At 46.8% G+C, this 20,244-nt stretch overlaps 1 protein-coding gene and 1 pseudogene across 1 annotated transcript in view; one reads left to right on the top strand and one right to left on the bottom strand.

Annotated features, from left to right (window-relative positions):
* Nucleotides 1–20,244, bottom strand: part of LOC124709069 (zinc finger protein basonuclin-2-like) — a 577,389-nt gene that overhangs the window by 11,809 nt on the left and 545,336 nt on the right. The window contains exons 6-9 of the mRNA XM_047240717.1: nucleotides 17,300–17,412; nucleotides 3,978–4,665; nucleotides 1,678–1,800; nucleotides 1,511–1,638 (exon numbers count right to left, since the gene is read on the bottom strand). Coding sequence (XP_047096673.1) covers nucleotides 1,511–1,638; nucleotides 1,678–1,800; nucleotides 3,978–4,665; nucleotides 17,300–17,412 — 1,052 coding nt within the window. The remainder of the gene's footprint in view (nucleotides 1–1,510; nucleotides 1,639–1,677; nucleotides 1,801–3,977; nucleotides 4,666–17,299; nucleotides 17,413–20,244) is intronic.
* LOC124709420 lies at nucleotides 19,436–19,553 on the top strand (annotated as a pseudogene).

The following is a 20,244-nucleotide window of genomic DNA, read 5'->3' as shown; positions in this document are numbered from 1 at the left end:
TATTTACGTGACCATCACGGCACTCCAACCCCAGTTCCCGATACCAGCAATTTCGTACTACTTTTCTGCGAAGTAACAGACATATTTTTGTCACAATATTCACATTTGGTTTTATTAATGTATAGGTACTCCGATGTATCGATATATTACAGTGATATGGTTCTTGTGTGTATTCATTTCAGTGGGACTGTCATAAACTTTGACTTACTTGTAACCGTTTTTGGCGCGAATGCGCACAGAGCAGTCTTTGTTTCACTTTTCATAAGTTAAGTTGTTATTTCGCTTTGTAAAAGAACAGTCAAGTCCTGTGTTTGGTTAAAATGGAAATTTAATATATGAAGATTGATACAAAACTGTTTTCTTGATGATGTGACAATTAACAAGAAGTACATGTGAATTTACAAGAAGTGTAATAAAAATGTGGATCGTGAACACCAAATCGAAAATTATCTCTACCATACCATCGTTTTGATCTGCGTTTGTTTGATCGTTAAAAGTTTCGACGAAATCTACGCGTGAATCCATTCAAGAGAAGTGCCAAAATTAATGACTTTTTTACAGTGACTTCATTATTTCCATTCTGACGATACCATCCACAGTCAATAACTTTTTTGTTGCACAATAAAGCGAACATATGCTGCGTGAGCAACATTATTAATCTGATTTCTAACCTACTTTGCAAGTGGTGGTATTGTTAGAATGTGCAGTCCCAACAGTGAAGTACGGAGGGAACGGTATGGGTATCTTCTTGGTGATTAGGCTGTCTTCCACTTTTCGCGCTTAAGAAAACATGTACCATACGGGGGAGGATGTGAATACGTTTCAGAATAGTGTGTACTGCGTACAGTAAAGGAATAATTCAGAGACGATGATCGTATTAGCATGATAATGTTGTAGTAGTTGTGGTCTTCAGTCCTGAGACTGGTTTGATGCAGCTCTCCATGCTACTCTATCCTGTGCAAGCTTCTTCATCTCCCAGTACCTACTGCAACTTACATCCTTCTGAATCTGCTTAGTGTATTCATCTCTTGGTCTCCCTCTACGATTTTTACCCTCTACGCTGCCCTCCAATACTAAATTGGTGATCCCTTGATGCACTCTGTCATAAAGCAGCATCTGTGAGGCATTGGTTTGTGGACAATGACATTACTGATATGGATTGCCCTGTCCAGTCTCCCACCGTAAACACAACAGAACAACCTTGGAATAACTTAAAACGTCCACTTAACTCCACACCCCAACGTCCAACGGAAGTACCTTATCTGGTTTCGACTCTTGAGGAAGAATGGGCTGCCATTCCTCCGGAAACATTCAGTCACTTCACTGAAAGTGTTCCCAGCAGAGGTGAAATCGTCATATCGGCATGGTGTGTCCTCTAATAGGCGCCCGGACAATTTTGATCAGATAGTGTACTTTCCTTGCGTTCAGTATGCTCTAGCCGTATGTGGTGGTGAGCTACGAGCGACCGACCAGTTGAATGTGAGTTGGTGATGAGTTTTGAGGTACGCACCTGTGCATGGTGAGGTCGAGGCTGTGCTTGGGCAGGTGCGCGGCGGGCCCGAGCATCGGGAACGGGGAGAAGACAGGCCCCAGCGGCAGCGCGCCGGGCGGCGCGTGCGGGGGCGGCGGGGGCGGCGGATGCACGAGCAGGCCGTGGCCGTGCGCGTGAGCGTGCGCCGAGCGGCCATCGTGCGGCGAGATCTTGCGGCGCAGGTGCGGCGAGTGCAGCTTGGGGTTGGGGTTGGCGCTGTGCCGGTTGCGAGACCTCCGCGAGCTGAACATCATGTTGCAGCCGTCCACCTGCGGGCGACACGTACAGTGGTTAGCCTCTAGAGTACGACCCAGTGGATGAAGCCGTAGCTGCCGCAGTTACCGGCTTTTATGAATGGATCTCAGTTACTTTTGGGAATATCAAATGGATGTCGAGAACCTCAAGCTCTCATACAGAATACTGAACACCAATTTAGTTACCTACACTTGTAGCTACCAGCTGTGTGGAGCAGTGTGTAATATTTACCTCTTTAGCTATCAGTCTTTCTACTGGTCTCCCAGGTGGATAACATACTGGACACATGTTGGAGAGAAATGGCACTTTATGTACCTCCCTCTGCTCCTCCACTCTTTCGCTCCCCTGCTTTTCATTTTTCTTCGCCCTATTGCTCTCTCTCTCTCCCTCCCTCTCTCGCTCTCTCTCTCTCTCTCTCTCTCTCTCTCTCTCTCTCTCTCTCTCTCTGTTTGTGTGTGTGTGTGTGTGTGTGTGTGTGTGTGTGTGTCTGTGTGTGTGAGAGAGAGAGAGAGAGAGAGAGAGAGAGAGAGAGAGAGAGAGAGAAAGAGAGAGAGAGAGAGAGGTGGGGCAGAGGGAGGGGGAGGAGATTGTCTAGATACGTGTGCATATGTGTTTCTTCCCCTCTCCGAATGGTTTCTCATTTTTGAAAAGGAGTACTGTCAGTCAGGTTAGTGCTGAGCTGGTTACTGTACATTGACGCGAAGCTTGACGGTATGGCACTTTGGTTAAGTTAGACCTGAGTTGTGGCAATGTGGACAAATGAGGTGGTAAAATTCCACAAGACGTAACCTCCAAGTATTCTGGAAGCTTCCAAGAACGGAAGTCTCGGTGCCTCAAGACAGTCACTTCCCTCCACTAGTGGAGAAACTGAGGTTATAGATAAGCGACATACATCATTCACGAGCTTCGCGATTTGCGAAATGTATCTGCCAATGACTGTTACGCTCCCATGTGTCTCAGCACAAACTGTGCCGAACTGTTGCAGCCTCAATTCGTTACTGAGTGGTCAGCGTCTGGCTGTCATGCGAAAAGTTTTATTCCTTCTACTCTCAGGCATATTTCTTTGGTGAGAGTAGTGGAATAGGATGCAATTTGCCTCGTGAAATCTATTGAGTAGCAGTTACACAGTTCAGAAAGATGACAACTGCCGGCAGAGAGATGCGTTGATCACATGCTCATCCATACCGTGGCCGATGACGCCACTGGCAGGGGACGACAAGGGGGCGTGTCAGCAGTGTGCGTTCCTCGAGGCCTGATCGCGCAGTTATACAGTTTGTCTTCCTGACGACTTGTCTCGATCATTTATCGCTTTTGATGCGTTTTGTGTGCATCGCTATGACCTCGAGACTAGGCAGCAGAGTAAGTTGTAAAAATACTCAGCATCACCTCCGGATAAGTGAACAAAGACACGGAAGTCAGGTGGAAAATAAGAGCGGGTGTTTTTGCTGATTCTCATCATAGGCTCTTTATGACAGTAAGAGCAGGTACAGTAAAACTTAATGACAGTCTTCTGAGAAGATTGCGGAAGAACGTCGACTAGCAACGCAGCGATACACTGTCGAGGAACGTTCGTTTCCTGAAGATTAGTAGAGTCTGACAGTGAGCCAAGTGGCTATTTTGGGTATGAGTGTTGTTCCAACCTCCTTGTTCAGTCGACCTGGCACCCACTGTGGGTTTCCTTCGCTTAAAGAGTCACCTACGTGGCAGCCATTTCATGGCGACATGGAGCCGATGAATAAGAGGAACTGTTCCACAGAATTCATCATTTGACATTGCTTCTCTACAGCACACTTTTCCGCTCCACTTGGAAATAGCCTGATGTAAATGCCGAAGCTGGTCGTGGACTTAATAAAGTTCTATTAATAACTGGAGCAGCTTATAGTAATTAACCGAACATACGGCTATAGAATCAGCATCCTCCGAATATGGAAAAACTAATAGTGCTTCTTTAGGCACAAGTGGGGTTCCTCAATCACTGTATCCGCTAGCTCATCCATGAGTGGGAGATATGTCATTTCGTGTAAAATGTCAAGCTTTATTAACTCTTATGTCGAGACTGTTATAAATGAGAACCTTCTTTCGTGGTGCTGATATGAACTTTACCGCATCAAAGGTACGAAATACAATGAAGAAACACACTGAAAGACTTATTGTACGAGAGGTCGCAAGCAGTGGCCTAGAGGATACGTACCGTGCACTTGTGCATCTCGCGAAGGTGGACGGCTGAGAAGTGGATCTTGAGCGCGCCCTTGTCGCAGAAGGTCTTGAGGCAGACGTTGCACTGGACGCGCTTCTTGCCGGTGGCGGGGTTGATGAGCTGAGTGCCAAGGTTGATGGGCAGGTGGGGGTCGCCGCCCCAGTGTCGCCGGCCCGGCACGCCCCTCCTGGGCGTCGCCCCCGGGGGCAGCTGCGTCAGGGGCGGCAGGCCGTGGGGCAGCCCCGGAGGCAGTGATGGCGGGGGCGGTGGGGGCGGCGCCAGCGGGGGCGGGCCGGGCCGCCGGTAGAGCCCATCGCGGCTGAGGTTGAGGGCGCTTTGCGCGCTGTCCTCCTCGTCGTCGGTGCCCGAGCCGAACTCGCTGCTGCCGCCCCCGCTGCTCAACACGTCCGCCGCCGCCGGGGACTTGGTGTCCGCCGGTGGGGGCGGCGGGGGCAGAGGTGGAGGCGGAGGGGGCGGCAGCGGGGGCAGCGTCGGCAAGCCGCCGCAGGCCGCGGGGTGCAGCGCCAGCGCGCCCAGACCCACCAGGCCGGGGGGCGGCGCTGACGCAGACATCGACGCCGGCACCGGGGGACTGACCGCGTCTGACAGGCGGCGCCGGCCGCTCGCCGCCTCCGGAGGACTCGCCAGCTTCCGGAAGTCGAACGGCTGCATGCTCTGCAGTCTGCCGGAAGGAACACGCTGTTCAGCACTTCACTAGAAGTTAGCAGTCGCGATATGTATCACACGTCACATTTAAGGCTAATCGGCCTGGTGCAGTATCGCTTAAATCCTATTATTACGTAAAATATTGCCTCCGAATTGAAGGACACTGGCTCCGCTACAGCTTGTCAAGCAGTTTGGTGGCGCCCGCAGCCGAGAGCGGTCGTGAGCCAGGATTCACTGTTCGTGGCCTGAACAAAGGCATATTTTCTGCTGAGGATATTTAACTGTAATACTTTACCATTCAACACGAAGTTCATGGTCTGCGTTCAGACGGTAAGATAGAACAGAACATTCATTTAGGTGAAGATGTAACATTTTGCAGTCAGCTGGAAGTGTTTGACAGGATGTGATGGCGAATCAGCAACTGCGAAAAGTATTGCAGTAAGCGTTCCAGCTGCGGAATAAATTTATGGGACCCCTTAAAAATATGTGTACTCATTCCTGGAAAGTAGCCTGCACATTCCTGTAGCAGTTTCAAACAGCCATATCGTCAGCGGAACCACGACAGCGAGTTATTTTCTGCAAGATGAATTTTTAGAAGACGACTGATGATCTGTCATATCTTTGGCGACGTGTTTCTGACGTTTTAAATTTCCACCTACAACTATGACGTGCACTGTTAAGTTGTCATGATAATCCACACTCTTGCTTCCGCATTTAAGCGGAAGTGCACGCACACCACAAGTTTTTATGTTTGCATCTGACTTTATTATTCCACATCACGCCGAATTTTGGACATGCGATCCACCTGTTCTCACAAAGAGCTGCGAGCGGAAGTCTTACATACGCTCACTTCCTGAACACAAATAGATTGAAAGGACCGACAGTGAAATCTACTTAGGATTACTGTTCTTCCTGACGTGATGGAGTTAACAACCTTACTCGTTTTTCCTCCATTGTCGTCTCCAAGCTTGTGTAACTGATAGTGGCTTCATCTGAAGATAATGGGTACGAAACTTACAGAAACGATGCGGCAAGACGACGCCACCGCTTGGTCCATCACTCAAAGAGGTTTTATCAGTTTGACAAAAGCCGCGCGGGACTAGCCGAGCGGTTTAAGGCGCTGCAGTCATGGACTGTGCGGCTGGTCCCGGCGGAGGTTACAGTCCTCCCTCGGACATGGGTGTGTGTGTTTGTCCTTTGAATAATTCAGTTAAGTAGTGTGTAAGTTTAGGGACTAATGACCTTAGCAGTTAAGTCCCATAATATTTCACACACATTTGAATTTTTTTTTTTTTTTTGACAAAAACTCAGCATCCAAAATGTTAGTCACTCCGTCATGAAACTAGGAGGCTGTTCGCTTTGGATTATTTTAGATGCTGTTGATACGGTAGTAGACGATCATGTGATCGTTCACCGTTGACTTAAGTCACGACAGTATACAAAAAATAAACTGGATAACAGCTGACTGTAGGATTGGAGTGTGGTCAAACGATTCTTAATTTTCCCTTTTCCAGTTGATACAAGGCTTGGAGTACATCGACGGCGCAATAAGGAGCTTAACCTGCAGCATGTGGAGGGTGTAGTTCAGCGTACAAGTGGTTCTGTGGTATTTTCGAGATGTTTTTCGTACCATGACTTGGCCCCACTCATTCAGGCAACTGTAAACACGAACCAGGATGTTTATTTCAAAATATTCTCTGGCTAAGTGTTGCCTCAATCACCTAGATCTTCATGACTGTGGCTGTGGCCACTCGCGTCTTCCAAGATGATTAGTGCCGCGTGCACAAGGCTGCAGAACTACGTCCTTGGTTTGACGAACTCTCAGGCATTTTATCATTCCGCTACTGGTCACTAAATTACCCGATATTAATCCCATAGAAAATGTCTCGGACTATTAAAAATGGGTGAAACGCAGCAATCAACAATCACCGCAAATTGGTAGCTCTCTTGGCTCCAACATCGGTGAGTGGCCTCAGATGCCTGTGTATAAGTGAAGAGACTTGTGGACTCCCATACATGCCGAATTGGGGACATAAAGACTAAAGACGATGTTACATGGTTTTAGGGTGATATCCCCTGGGTGATGATTTTTTTTTTTTTTTTTTGTCTTGTATGCTTATCATTAATGGCCGTGGTGGAGGTCGTCCTCTTTTCTGCTTGTAACGCCAGAGAAGTTTCCAGCGTGCAGTGGTCTATGTTTGGCACTTACTAGGCTCGTGTGAGGGCTAGTTAGTCTTTCATTGAAACATTTATTTTCCAGGACCTGTTGAGAGGAAACATGTAAGAAGTCCTTGCACGAAGCTGCACGTTGGAGAAGAATAACCTTAGTGAGAACAGGAAAATTGAAATCATTTGTTCGCCTGTGGCGCATCTGGTGACACCCGTGCTGGGTGTTGAGGTCGTGGTCACTTTGTAGAGAAGCTACGTTTCCAGGCTTTTACTGTCGTTAATGATCCATTGTGATCCACACTATATTGATTCCAGTGTGGAACATTCAAATAATTTGCGATGTCGTTTTCTGTATGAGGGTCTGGTATACTCAATGGTTTTCCTTTTGTTTGTGTACTTTAGAGTGTGTACAGGTCACTGGTAGGAAGTAGACAGTATCGTGCTGTTATAAACTAGGAGAAATTGAAATTTTATGGAAGAAGCGGGCATGTAACTGAAGCGACTGAATTATATTTGGCCGACCGTGGTGGGCGAGCGGTTCTAGGCGCTACGGTCTGGAATCGCGCGACCGTTACGGTCGCAGGTCCGAATCATGCTTCGGGTATGGATGTGTGTGATGTCCTTAGATTAGTTAGGTTTAAGTAGTTCTAAGTTCTAGGGGACTGATGACCTCAGAAGTTAAGTCCAATAGTGCTCAGAGCCATTTGAACCATTTTTTAATTACATTTGTTTTTGGGAAAAATTTAAGTGTGTCATTGTTTGCGACTTTGAACTGATATCGTATTTTGACGTTTTGGAGATTATTGGTGTCTAGAAATCATATAGAGGCGGTGTATTGACTGTCAACGGTGAATGAATTAATGAGGCAATGGAATACAACCTTTAAATACGGATCGTTGGAATCCGTTAACGGCACAGATAAGTATGTCGCAGTCCATTTAGGACCATGCCGAATAGTAACTAGTGACGACTAAATATTGTGATCCAACAAGCTTTGAACTAAGGTACTTCTTTCTTTTCTAAGACTGAGACATTCATCTGGGACACAGTGTCTAATTTTGGCTCAGATCCGCATCTCCCTTCTCCCTCCCCCCCTCCCCCCCTCATGACAGGTCAAGCGAACTGGTTAACGCACAGGACTTGTGATGGGAAGAGCGAGTATCTTATACACGCCCCCGCTTCGCCTTTATGTAGTGCGTTTTGAAAATCTGTTCATGAAAGATTGTAACACAAACATTTTAAGTTAAAAAAACAGCCACCACAAACAATTTTATACATTAACTTAGGCAGATAGATATGTTTTTTATGCCACTGATTGTAAAACTGTACTACATTTATTTTATTAGGAAATTAAGCTATTAATTAAAGCAAATACTACTATTCCCGATTTTCCGCACATCCTCGAGGCGAGAGAAAAGAGAGAAACTATTTAACGTCATCCCCTCTGTATAGGCGCAATTTTGGTCCAGGTCAATTTTAAGGCGACGTCTTTCAAACTGAAACATCTGGTGGTCACCAAGATGGCGGTAAAAATGGAAATGTCGTGTGGCTAGGGCCTCCCGTCGGGTAGACCGTTCGCCTGGTGCAGGTCTTTCGATTTGACGCCACTTCGGCGACCTGCGTGTCGATGGGGATGAAATGATGATGATTAGGACAACACAACACCCAGTCCCTGAGCGGAGAAAATTTCCTACCCAGCCGGGAATCGAACCCGGGCCCTTAGGATTGACAGTCTGTCACGCTGACCACTCAGCTACCGGGGCCGGACACGTAAGATAAACACCGCCAGAGAAGCTTCCTGGTGTGAATAAGAACGTCAAGAGCGCAGGATTACACTCCTGAAAGACTGTTGGGAGTTGACATCAGGCAGACTCATCAGATCTGGAGAGCTGTCTCAGAACTCGCTTGTAAGACAGACGTAGCTTTTTGTAGGAACAGATTTATAGGTTGGCAACATAAAATAGTGCCCGCTCTAGCGATCTGCTGTTTCCTTGCTGGGAGCGAGATTTTAAATAGGACCCAGCTGGGTCACTCAGCCTCACTCTGCTTGGTGTCCTGGGGCAGTAAACACTTGGCGTACGCGTTCATCACAGAGGAGCTCGTGGACAACCGACTGCCAACGTCGGCACAACACGGCGAGATGCTGCGGCCTACAGGACAGGTACAACGCCATCATGATCCACAGTCCCTCATTCATAGATTACGTTTTTGTAACTTCTATTTTACCTGTCACTTGTAACAAGTGAACTTGTAATCTTTCGTAGTGATTTCAGTGCTTAATATTTGTTTTCTGTTGCTTTTTAAATACTGCAGACAGAATATGTCGCAACTAAGAAATCGAATTTGTCCCATTCTCATTTTTATGATTGCGTTATCGCCCTTCCTCTTCCCCTACACCCTTACGATTACATTCTATTAATCAATGTTCGAAGTGACTGCTGGATTCACGATTAAGAGTATGATCTAGTCAGATACTTCCAAGGCCTTACAATTTGGCATCGACTTCGTGGGGTTCCTTTTGCTGGTGGAAGTGGTGGGCAGCTGAGATACAACACCACAAGGTCCACGACATTACTTACATAGAACATGCCATAAAAACAAAAATTACTTAGTAAAGATTTACAAACTAATAGATACGCTATTGGTGCTTCCATTATTCGTAATGAGATGATAATCAAAGCGTCGAAGAAGTCAATTAACGTGAGACATATTCTCATTTTAAAGTTAATGTCAAACTATAACAAACGTATAAACGTGTATACCTTATTATCTCGTAACATAACACATTTTTCAGGAATCATCAGGTGTATTTACTAAGTGTTGAAACGTATGCCAAGTAACAGACACGAGAAATTGTGACAGACGCTGCAAACCGTTTCTTGAACTCCATGTAGCGGCAGTGTATTAATGAAAATGGTTATAAACAATGTATCCCTTCTTCAAACCAACAATTGGTTCAATTGGCTCTGAGCACTATGGGACTTAACATCTGAGGTCATCAGTCCCCTAGAACTTAGAACTAGTTAAACCTAACTAACCTAAGGACATCACACACATCCATGCCCGAGGCAGGATTCGAACCTGCGACCGTAGCGGTCGCGCGGTTCCAGACTGTAGCGCCTATAACCGCTCGGCCACTTCGGCCGGCTTCAAACCAACACCTCAGTACTAGAAGTAAGAATAAACTTCACAAAAATCGATGACACTTACTGCGGTCCAGGAAGGCGTCCAATACTCAGGAAGACACAATTTCAATAATCTGCCAGAAGACATAAAAAATTTAATTACCAACTCGGTTCACTTTAAACGTTCTGGTAGCCTAAAGAATTTACTGGTGGCCGACTCCTCCTACTACATTACGATTTTTATAGCAGAAGGCCGATGTGGATGTGCGGTTCTAGGCGCTTCAGTGTGGAACCGCCCAACCGCTACTGTCGCAGGTTTGAATCCTGCCTCGGGCAGGGATATGTGTGATGTCCTAAGTTAGTTAGGTTTAAGTAGTTCTAAGTTCTAGGGCACTGATGACCTCAGATGCTCAGAGCCGTGTGAACCATTTAAACCATTCGATGTAGATATTATCAATAATATCAAATACCACGAATGTTACGTAATGTCTGACTTCCACACATTTCCAGTGCAGTAATGTGATCACTGTAAATGAGAGTCCTAAACAGATTTTCTATTTGTTGTTGCGTGGCTATATTAGACTAAAGATTGTCATACGAAACTTAGTGTGTTACAAATTTTCATAAGTTTTGGCAAATTTTTGTTACTACTGAAAATATGTTTGAGATTTATTTTTCTTACTTCCCATCCATAACGAATGTTTCACTTAGAACTGCGGATGGACCATTAACACATGTATTTTTATTTTCTTAAATTTCTATTGTAAACGTGTATTAAGCCCTCTCTTTTTATGACATGTCTACATCTTGGAGGATTTCCTTACTAATGCATCTGTGGAACAATAAACATGTCTCATCGATCTATAAACCGTGACTTGAAGATCGACGATTGATAGAAATTACTTGTCAGGAAATAAATACTACTGACAACGGCTTCTGCTGGTGTCACTATGTCGTTTCTCTAAGTACTTACATAAACAAAAGTTTTGTGTCCCCCGATATGGCGGGCAGGTGTGCTGCTAGTGTGACTGATCTTGTCCCGATCGGAAGGTCATCCCTGACGTCGTTTGTGAACATACTGTATACGAGTTACCATGATAGCTTCCTACGGGGAGAATGTTGCACTCGAACGGATTGTAGCGTTTCAATTGAAAGTAAAGCACGAGTAGAGACGTACTGGAGACGTCTGTGAAATAGTAGAGTAAGCATCCATCATGTCACGTAGGACAATCGTGACCAGTAATAGGGTCAGCATCATCACGTACAGCATAACACCATGGATTCCGCTAAAGATGAAGAAGAAATCATGACCCCCAGGTTGCGCGTCGGTGTTGTTTATGGGTGAAACTCGGAACTGTTTGTATCCTTGATAATCGCAGACAACATGTTTGGAAGCAACAAGGTAAAATCTAACGCCTCCAATACCGTGTTCCACATGTGCAACAATGTGGTAGTGGAATGGTGTTCAGTGGTGGCATCACATGGGGTACTATGTGGTTGCTGAGGGCAATCTCACTGCTCTACGGTACGAGCAAGAGATCCTCCGGCCTGTCGCAAACACTTTGGTGACAGTTTCATCTGGATGGATGCTAACCAGCTTGCTTATCGTGTTGTTGCCTTGAACACGTTTCTTCAGCATGCTACCATCACCAGGATCGAGTAGTCTGCCTGTCCCAAGGACATGGTTGCAACCGAATATGTGTGGGATCGATTCAAACGACCTGTTTTTGGACTGCACTGCTTGGGCAGAATCCGCTGAAGAGTGGGACAATTTGGACCAGAGCTTGCTTGGTGATCTCATAGATGGTATTCCACGACGGCTTCAAGCCTACATCCGAACAAGAGGACGTTCCTCCAGACATTAATGCTGCACAGGAGTGCTATGAACCCCCTCTCCCCTCCCCTCCCAATGGGGAACAGACTAATTTTCTACTTTACACAAAATGTTTGCTTTATTTATTTTTTTCTTATTTAGTGATCTGGACACATTGCAAATAAATATATGCCCAAAGATCGGAGCCAGTTTTGATTTTATGGGCAATTAATTTGGAAATAAAGAGGTACTGCAAAACTTTCGTTATTTTGTATATATACTCTAAGAATAAAAAACGTGGAAGCTACGCAAATTGGTAACAAACTGGTATTCATACAGGTATCGACGGAAAATGCAAAACTTTCGCGGCCGTTGGATAAATGTGTGATGTGGAGCGCAACTTCACCGCGCAGCTGGCAACGACAGTAAACAGGGGAAATATCGGTACCAGGGCACAAAGTCTTTGGGAATTTCATTCAGTGTACTCAGTTGGACAGTAACTATGCCTCGCATACATGAGCGTGACAACATACTCGGGTGCCAGCATTTGACACAGGACGTGTAGCTGGTCTCAAAGAAGTCGGTTGGAGTATTCGGCGAATCAGTCGACATCAGAGTAGAAGCGATGCCACTATTCGACTATGTTGGCAGGAATGAGTGAACCATGGTTAAACCCAACGTTAAGAAGGAAGTGATCCTCCTAGAGAGACCGAAGGACGCGATGACCGAGCAGTCAGTTCTCCAGGTTCATCATTTAAATCGATCCGACGTGCAACTGCTGCTTCAGTGACCATGGCTCACAGAAAGGGGGCTGAGCTTCTTGAGCCAACTAGCAGTTACTGCTACGTCTACATCTACATTTATACTCCGCAAGCCACCCAACGGTGTGTGGCGGAGGGCACTTTACGTGTCGCTGTCATTACCTTCCTTTCCTGTTACAGTCGAGTATGGTTCGCGGGAAGAACGACTGCCGGAAAGCCTCCATGCGCGCTCGAATCTCTCTAATTTTACATTCGTGACTCCTCGGGAGTTATAAGTAGGGGGAAGCAATATATTCGATACCTCACCCAGAAACGCACCCTCTGGAAACCTGGACAGCAAGCTACACCGCAATGCAGAGCGCCTCTCTTGCAGAGTCTGCCACTTGAGTTTGCTAAACATCTCCGTTACGCTATCACAGTTACCAAATAACCCTGTGACGAAACGCGCCGCTCTTCTTTGCATCTTCTCTATTTCCTCTGTCAACCCGACCTGGTACGGATCCCAAACTGATGAGCAATACTCAAGTATAGGTCGAACGAGTGTTTCGTGAGCCACCTCCTTTGTTGATGGATTACATTTTCTAAGGACTCTCCCAATGAATCTCAACCTGGTACCCGCCTTACCAATAATTAGTTTTATATGATCATTCCACTTCTGTACTCAAACTCACAGATATTTTACAGAAGTAACTGCTACCACTGTTTGTTCCGCGATCATATAATCATGCAATAAAGGATCCTTCTTTCTATGTATTCGCAATACATTACATTTGTCTATGTTAAGGGTCAGTTGCCACTCCCTTCACCAAGTGCCTATCCGCTGCAGATCATCCTGCATTTCGCTTCAATTTTCTAATGCTGCAACTTCTCTGTATACTACAGCATCTCATCCGCGAAAAGCCGCATGGAACGTCCGACACTATCTACTAGGTCATTTATATACACTCCTGGAAATGGAAAAAAGAACACATTGACACCGGTGTGTCAGACCCACCATACTTGCTCCGGACACTGCGAGAGGGCTGTACAAGCAATGATCACACGCACGGCACAGCGGACACACCAGGAACCGCGGTGTTGGCCGTCGAATGGCGCTAGCTGCGCAGCATTTGTGCACCGCCGCCGTCAGTGTCAGCCAGTTTGCCGTGGCATACGGAGCTCCATCGCAGTCTTTAACACTGGTAGCATGCCGCGACAGCGTGGACGTGAACCGTATGTGCAGTTGACGGACTTTGAGCGAGGGCGTATAGTGGGCATGCGGGAGACCGGGTGGACGTACCGCCGAATTGCTCAACACGTGGGGCGTGAGGTCTCCACAGTACATCGATGTTGTCGCCAGTGGTCGGCGGAAGGTGCACGTGCCCGTCGACCTGGGACCGGACCGCAGCGACGCACGGATGCACTCCAAGACCGTAGGATCCTACGCAATGCCGTAGGGGACCGCACCGCCACTTCCCAGCAAATTAGGGACACTGTTGCTCCTGGGGTATCGGCGAGGACCATTCGCAACCGTCTCAATGAAGCTGGGCTACGGTCCCGCACACCGTTAGGCCGTCTTCCGCTCACGCCCCAACATCGTGCAGCCCGCCTCCAGTGGTGTCACGACAGGCGTGAATGGAGGGACGAATGGAGACGTGTCGTCTTCAGCGATGAGAGTCGCTTCTGCTTTGGTGCCAATGATGATCGTATGCGTGTTTGGCGCCGTGCAGGTGAGCGCCACAATCAGGACTGCATACGATCGAGGCACACAGGGCCAACACCCGGCATCATGGTGTGGGGAGCGATCTCCTACACTGGCCGTACACCACTGGTGATCGTCGAGGGGACACTGAATAGTGCACGGTACATCCAAACCGTCATCGAACCCATCGTTCTACCATTCCTAGACCGGCAAGGGAACTTGCTGTTCCAACAGGACAATGCACGTCCGCATGTATCCCGTGCCACCCAACGTGCTCTAGAAGGTGTAAGTCAACTACCCTGGCCAGCAAGATCTCCGGATCTGTCCCCCATTGAGCATGTTTGGGACTGGATGAAGCGTCGTCTCACGCGGTCTGCACGTCCAGCACGAACGCTGGTCCAACTGAGGCGCCAGGTGGAAATGGCATGGCAAGCCGTTCCACAGGACTACATCCAGCATCTCTACGATCGTCTCCATGGGAGAATAGCAGCCTGCATTGCTGCGAAAGGTGGATATACACTGTGCTAGTGCCGACATTGTGCATGCTCTGTTGCCTGTGTCTATGTGCCTGTGGTTCTGTCAGTGTGATCATGTGATGTATCTGACCCCAGGGATGTGTCAATAAAGTTTCCCCTTCCTGGGACAATGAATTCACGGTGTTCTTATTTCAATTTCCAGGAGTGTATATTGTGAAAAGCAATGGTCCCTTAACACTCCCCTGTGGCACGCCAGAGGTTACTTTAACGTCTGTAGACGCCTCTCCATTGAGAACAAAGTGCTGTGTTCTGTTTGCTAAAAGCTTTTCAATCCAGCCACACAGCTGGTCTGATATTCCGTAGGCTCTTCCTTTTTTTTTTAGGCGACAGTGCGGAACTGTATCGAACGCTTTACGGAAGTCAAGGAAAATGGCATCTACCTGAGAGCCTGTATCTAATATTTTCTGGCTCTCATGAACAAATAAAGCTGTTTCCGGAATCCATGTTGGTTCCTACCGAGTAGATTCTGAGTTTCCAGAAATGACATGATACGCGAGCATAAAACATGTTCTAAAATTCTGTAACAGATCGATGTCAGAGATATAGGCCTATAGTTTTGCGCATCTGCTCGACGACCCATCTTGAAAACTGGGACTGCCTGTCCTCTTTTCCAATCATTTGGCACCTTCCGTTCCTCTAGAGAGTTGCGGTACACGGCTGTTAGAAGGGGGGCAAGTTCTTTCGCGTGCTATGTGTAGAATCGAATTGATATCCCGTCAGGTCCAGTGGACGTTCCTCTGTTGAGTGATTTCAGTTGCTTTTCTATTCCGTGGGCACTTATTTCAATGCCAGCCATTTCTTCGTTCGTACGCTAGCAAGCCCACGTACGTCGAGTGTTCCTACTGCCTCTTTTCGTGCTTGCCAAACCCTACTTTGGCCAGCAAGGTCGCCTAATCTCTCCAGAACTGAGAACGTTTGGAGCTTTATGGGCACGGCACTCAAACCACTGCGGAATTCTGACGATATAACAGTGATATCACTCAGGAGGACATCCAACAACTCTATCATTCAAAGCGAAGCCCAATAACTTGAATGAGGACCAGAGGTGGACCAATGCGTTATAGACTTGGTCAGTTTTTGGAGCTCTTTCTCTTGAATAAATCATCCAGTTTTTCTGAAATTGTAATCATCTGTTTTTATGCATATGTACATCGCATCTACCGATTTCCGTCCCATTCGGATAAATTTTTGGAGTGGCGGAATATTTTTTTGTTTGTTTTATATACCGGGTGATCAAAAAGTATAAATTCGAAAACGTAATAAACCAGGGAATAAAGTAGATAGAGAGGTAAAAATTGACACACATGCTTGAAATGGGGTTCTATTAGAACAAAAAAAAAAAAAAAAGGTCACAATATGTCCGACAGATGCCGCTGGACAGCAAAACTGCTACCGTGACGGGTGAGAGGTACGCCGATATTTTACAGAATCGCATCATCCCCAGCCTGACTGATTAACGCCTGCTGGAACGTACGATGTTTATATAGGATGGCGCTCCACCCTATATTGCCAGAAGCGTGAAAGATCTCTTGCGCGCGTCGTTTGGTGATGATCGTGTGCTCAGCCGCCACTTTCGTCATGCTTGGCCTCCCAGGTCCCCAGACCTCAGTCAGTGCGATTACTGGCTTTAAGGTTACCTAAAGTCGCAAGTGTATCGTGATCGACCGACATTTCTAGGATGTTGAAAGACAACATCCGGTCGGCCGGAGTGGCCGAGCGGTTCTAGGCGCTACAGTCTGGAACCGCGCGACCGCTACGGTCGCAGGTTCAAATCCTGCCTCGGGCATGGATGTGTGTGATGCCCTTAGGTTAGTTAGGTGTAAGTTCTAGGGGACTGATGACCTCAGAAGTTCCCCACAGTGCTCAGAGCCATTTGAACAACATCCGACGCCAATGCCTCACCATAACACCGGACATGCTTTACAGTGCTCTTCACAACATTTTTCGTCGACAACAGCTATTGTTGAGGAATGACGGTGGACATATTGAGCATTTCCTGTGAAGAACATCATCTTTACTTTGTCTTACTTTGTTATGCTAATAATTGCTATTCTGATCAGATGAAGCGCCATCTGTCGGACATTTTTTGAACTTTTGTATTTTATTGGTTCTAATAAAACCGCATGTCAATCCAAGCATGTGAGTCAATTTGTACCTCTCTATCTACATTATTTCGTGATTTATTCAGTTTTCAAATTTATACTGACTTTTTGATCACCCGATATGAAAACTGTGTTGCAGTGTCTGGAGAAAATATTCTGGAAATACCTGTTGAGTGGTGAGACGCTCACGGAGCTGGCCCCCGGCGGCGACCTCGGCAGCGGTCCGTTTGAGCTGCTGCTAGAGACCACGGGTGGGGGCGGATGCAGTTGCGGGGGCGGCGGAGGCGGCAGCTTGAGGAAGCTGAACCTGTGCAGCGGCGGCGCGCCGGCGGGGTGGGGCGGCGTCAGCGGCGGCCGCGACGGCGGGCTGGGCCGGCGGGGGCGGCCCGGGGGCCGGCGCTGCGGGGGCGGCGGGGGCGGCGGCGGCGGCGGCGCCGAGGCGGCGGCTGCGGCGGCGGCCAGCAGCTGCAGCGCGATGGCGCGCGTCTCGCCGAAGCGCAGGAACTGGCGCAGCACCAGCGGCTCCTCCTCGGCGCTGCAGATGTGCCAGCGCTCCAGCGTCGCGCCGTGCGTCTCCTGCAAGCAACGTCACTGCTGGGGCACCGCATCGTCCTGGAGAACCCGCGCGAGCCGCGTTCGTTTCCCGCCTGACGCTGTGCACGCGGCCTGCTGGTGGCTCAGCCGCCATCACGCGGGAGGTTCTCGCTGAGTGCGGGGCGACAGGCTTGTGGCCCTGTCACGTGGCTAAGGGAACATGGGTGATGTACAGGGGCTCGACAAAAACACGGAAACACGGAAACACGAAAAACACAACACCGTGCCATGCCTAATGTTATGGCCTTACCAAACTTCAGTCGTCTGCGGGTAATTGTGGGTTCTTTGCTCTAGGTCGAACTTGATTGGGACTATAACACATGAAATATCAGTTCACTTTTTTTCCATGGAATGGTAAAAAGATTTACTCAACTTTATACAATTCATAGCCACTGGAATGTGCTGGATAATTACAACCGATGCACAAATTTACTAAACTCTTTTCCTGAACTAGTTGAAAAGTATAATTCCATTTAAGACATGTGTTCCACATGAGCACTAAGTAGTCGATGTCGTCTTCTTGATCGGATGTCAAAAACTGGGCAGAGCCTTCCTCTGTTCGGCTATGTATCAGCGAACATGTAATAAGACGAAAGCGAAAAATGTGTGTTCACTCAGTAAGGACATCACCTAATGAAATGTCACTCATTCCTGACAGAGAGCTCGTTTATATTTACGTAACGTCAATTATTACAGAAATTATTTCTATTACTATCATAGGAAAGCCCCACAATTATTTAGAAAACGCGAAAATGATAACTTTCTTTGTATGAAGCATAACGCATACTCTCCGCTAACTTATTCCCAGTTCCGGAACATCGCGTCTCAACCAACTATACTATACTGTGTAAGAGGTCCGAGCAGATGTAATTTCGATGTATTGCTCATGCGCTGCCTGCGACATGCAAGGTATAAGAGAATCTCTGACCAGAGAGCAGTGTTGACTGCAGTAGGAACTGTGTAGCTGTAGCAGTAAGTTATTTCTAGTCTGGAGTCTGCTCTGGTCTGGTCTGGTGTATCGTGTTGGCTGGGCCGGTCGCGGTGCAGCGATGTCGGAGCCTGAGTGTTATTGTATAAGGTAAAAAGCAGCCTCGCGCATATGTAGTAATGTTATCTCAGATCCTATGTAAATGTTTTAAAAATCTCGTAATAATACTCTTTCTCATAAAAAGTAACTTTTAACAACGATTCATTTCAATTTAAAGAATTTACTAATTTCTCCCATCCATGATCATCCCGATTGTTGCAAAAAAAAAAAAATCAATTGATTCTTTTCATAAATGACAAATCTATCGGCCAGCATTGCACAGGGCTGTGCCAGAAAAAATTATTGTAAGAGCAGATAAATATGCGTTATCCGGCGACTTCATTGAGCTAAGAATTTTTCTCATTTTTATTTAAAATGATCTTTCAGGGCCATGACGCAGCACTGCTGACGTCCAAAATTTACTAGGTTAAATTCACAGTCAATTATGGAAAAGTTATAAGTGAGGAACAATTTAATTGAGAGGTTTGCTACATTGTATTATTACCAGGTTACGGAAATTATTTTGTTGGGACGTTACACTGAATGTGAACCACATAATTATAATTTTTACTGTTGAGAATTTTAGGAATTTTTTCTGTTTGAGGTTACACTAAATGTGAATATTATTCTTATTATTATTTTTTTTTTAATTTTGTGGGGAGGTTACAACTGGGCCACAACTACTAGCGACCTTGTATTTGATGTTATACTGTTCTAAAGGCTCTAATCGCCGTCAAAATGTTGTTAGTTGATATTTAATTATAACAAATCCTAACGAGAACAACAGGTTTTCATTGATCTTCAATGCGTCGTTGCCTTAAAACGGCTTACTCTCGTAACAAGGGAGTTATAACGAGAAAATAACTAAATACGAAAATTCTTTAACCGTCAATATGAAGCTTCCAGTCGTTTTATTACAACAAATCATACCAACAACGATTCGTTCTAGAGACATTCAATGCACTGTTGTTTAGATACGACAACGGCCTTGCCGGAGTGACAACACCGGTTCCCGTCAGATCACCGAAGTTAAGCGCTGTCGGGCTTGGCTAGCACTTTGGTGGGTGACCGTCCCATGTGCCGAGGGCTGTTGTTAAGCGGGGTGCACTCAGCCCTTGTGAGGCAAACTGAGGAGCTACTTTACTGAGAATTAGCGGCTCCGGTCTCGAAAACTGAGAACGGCCCGGAGAGCGGTGTGCTGGCCACACGCCCCTCCATATCCTGATGCAGTGACGCTTATAGGCCGCGGATGAGACGGCAGTAGCTCAGTAGCGATGGGCCTTCCGAGGCCTCTTCGGACGGAGTTTTGTTTAATTTAGTTGCTTAGAAACAGCATACATTCATAGGGTTTAACATATAACATAAAACGCATCGAATATGGGCTCTACTGAAAACGACAAATGCAGTAGGGCGTCCTTCTTTCTGCTTGTGACGTAGATAGCGTTCTTTCTTCCTATTGGTTAGATTTAAATGGCACGGCTCTCAAATATCGCTGAAATTATTTTGTGTTTCGCTGGAAAAACTGGCTCCTCAACGTGAAACACTAGGAAGTGGCGTCACAAAACTCGTAAAACGCAACGTCAGCATTAGCTAACTCGTGTCGTGTGGCAACGGCTTTAACGGGTGATGTTTTCGGAATTCCCGATATGCGGTGTTTTTCGCTCACAGAAGCATCTACCACACGAGCACCAATAATTTGTCCACGTTCGCATTCACATAGCTCCAACATAATGCACTCAAAGCTGCAGAGAACTGAGCTCTGACCACGCCTTGTACATGTGCCGTCC

Source organism: Schistocerca piceifrons, chromosome 7 (assembly GCF_021461385.2).
Source record: "Schistocerca piceifrons isolate TAMUIC-IGC-003096 chromosome 7, iqSchPice1.1, whole genome shotgun sequence".
Taxonomy (NCBI): Eukaryota; Metazoa; Arthropoda; class Insecta; order Orthoptera; family Acrididae; genus Schistocerca; species Schistocerca piceifrons.
This window is presented reverse-complemented; position numbering and strand designations above follow the sequence as displayed.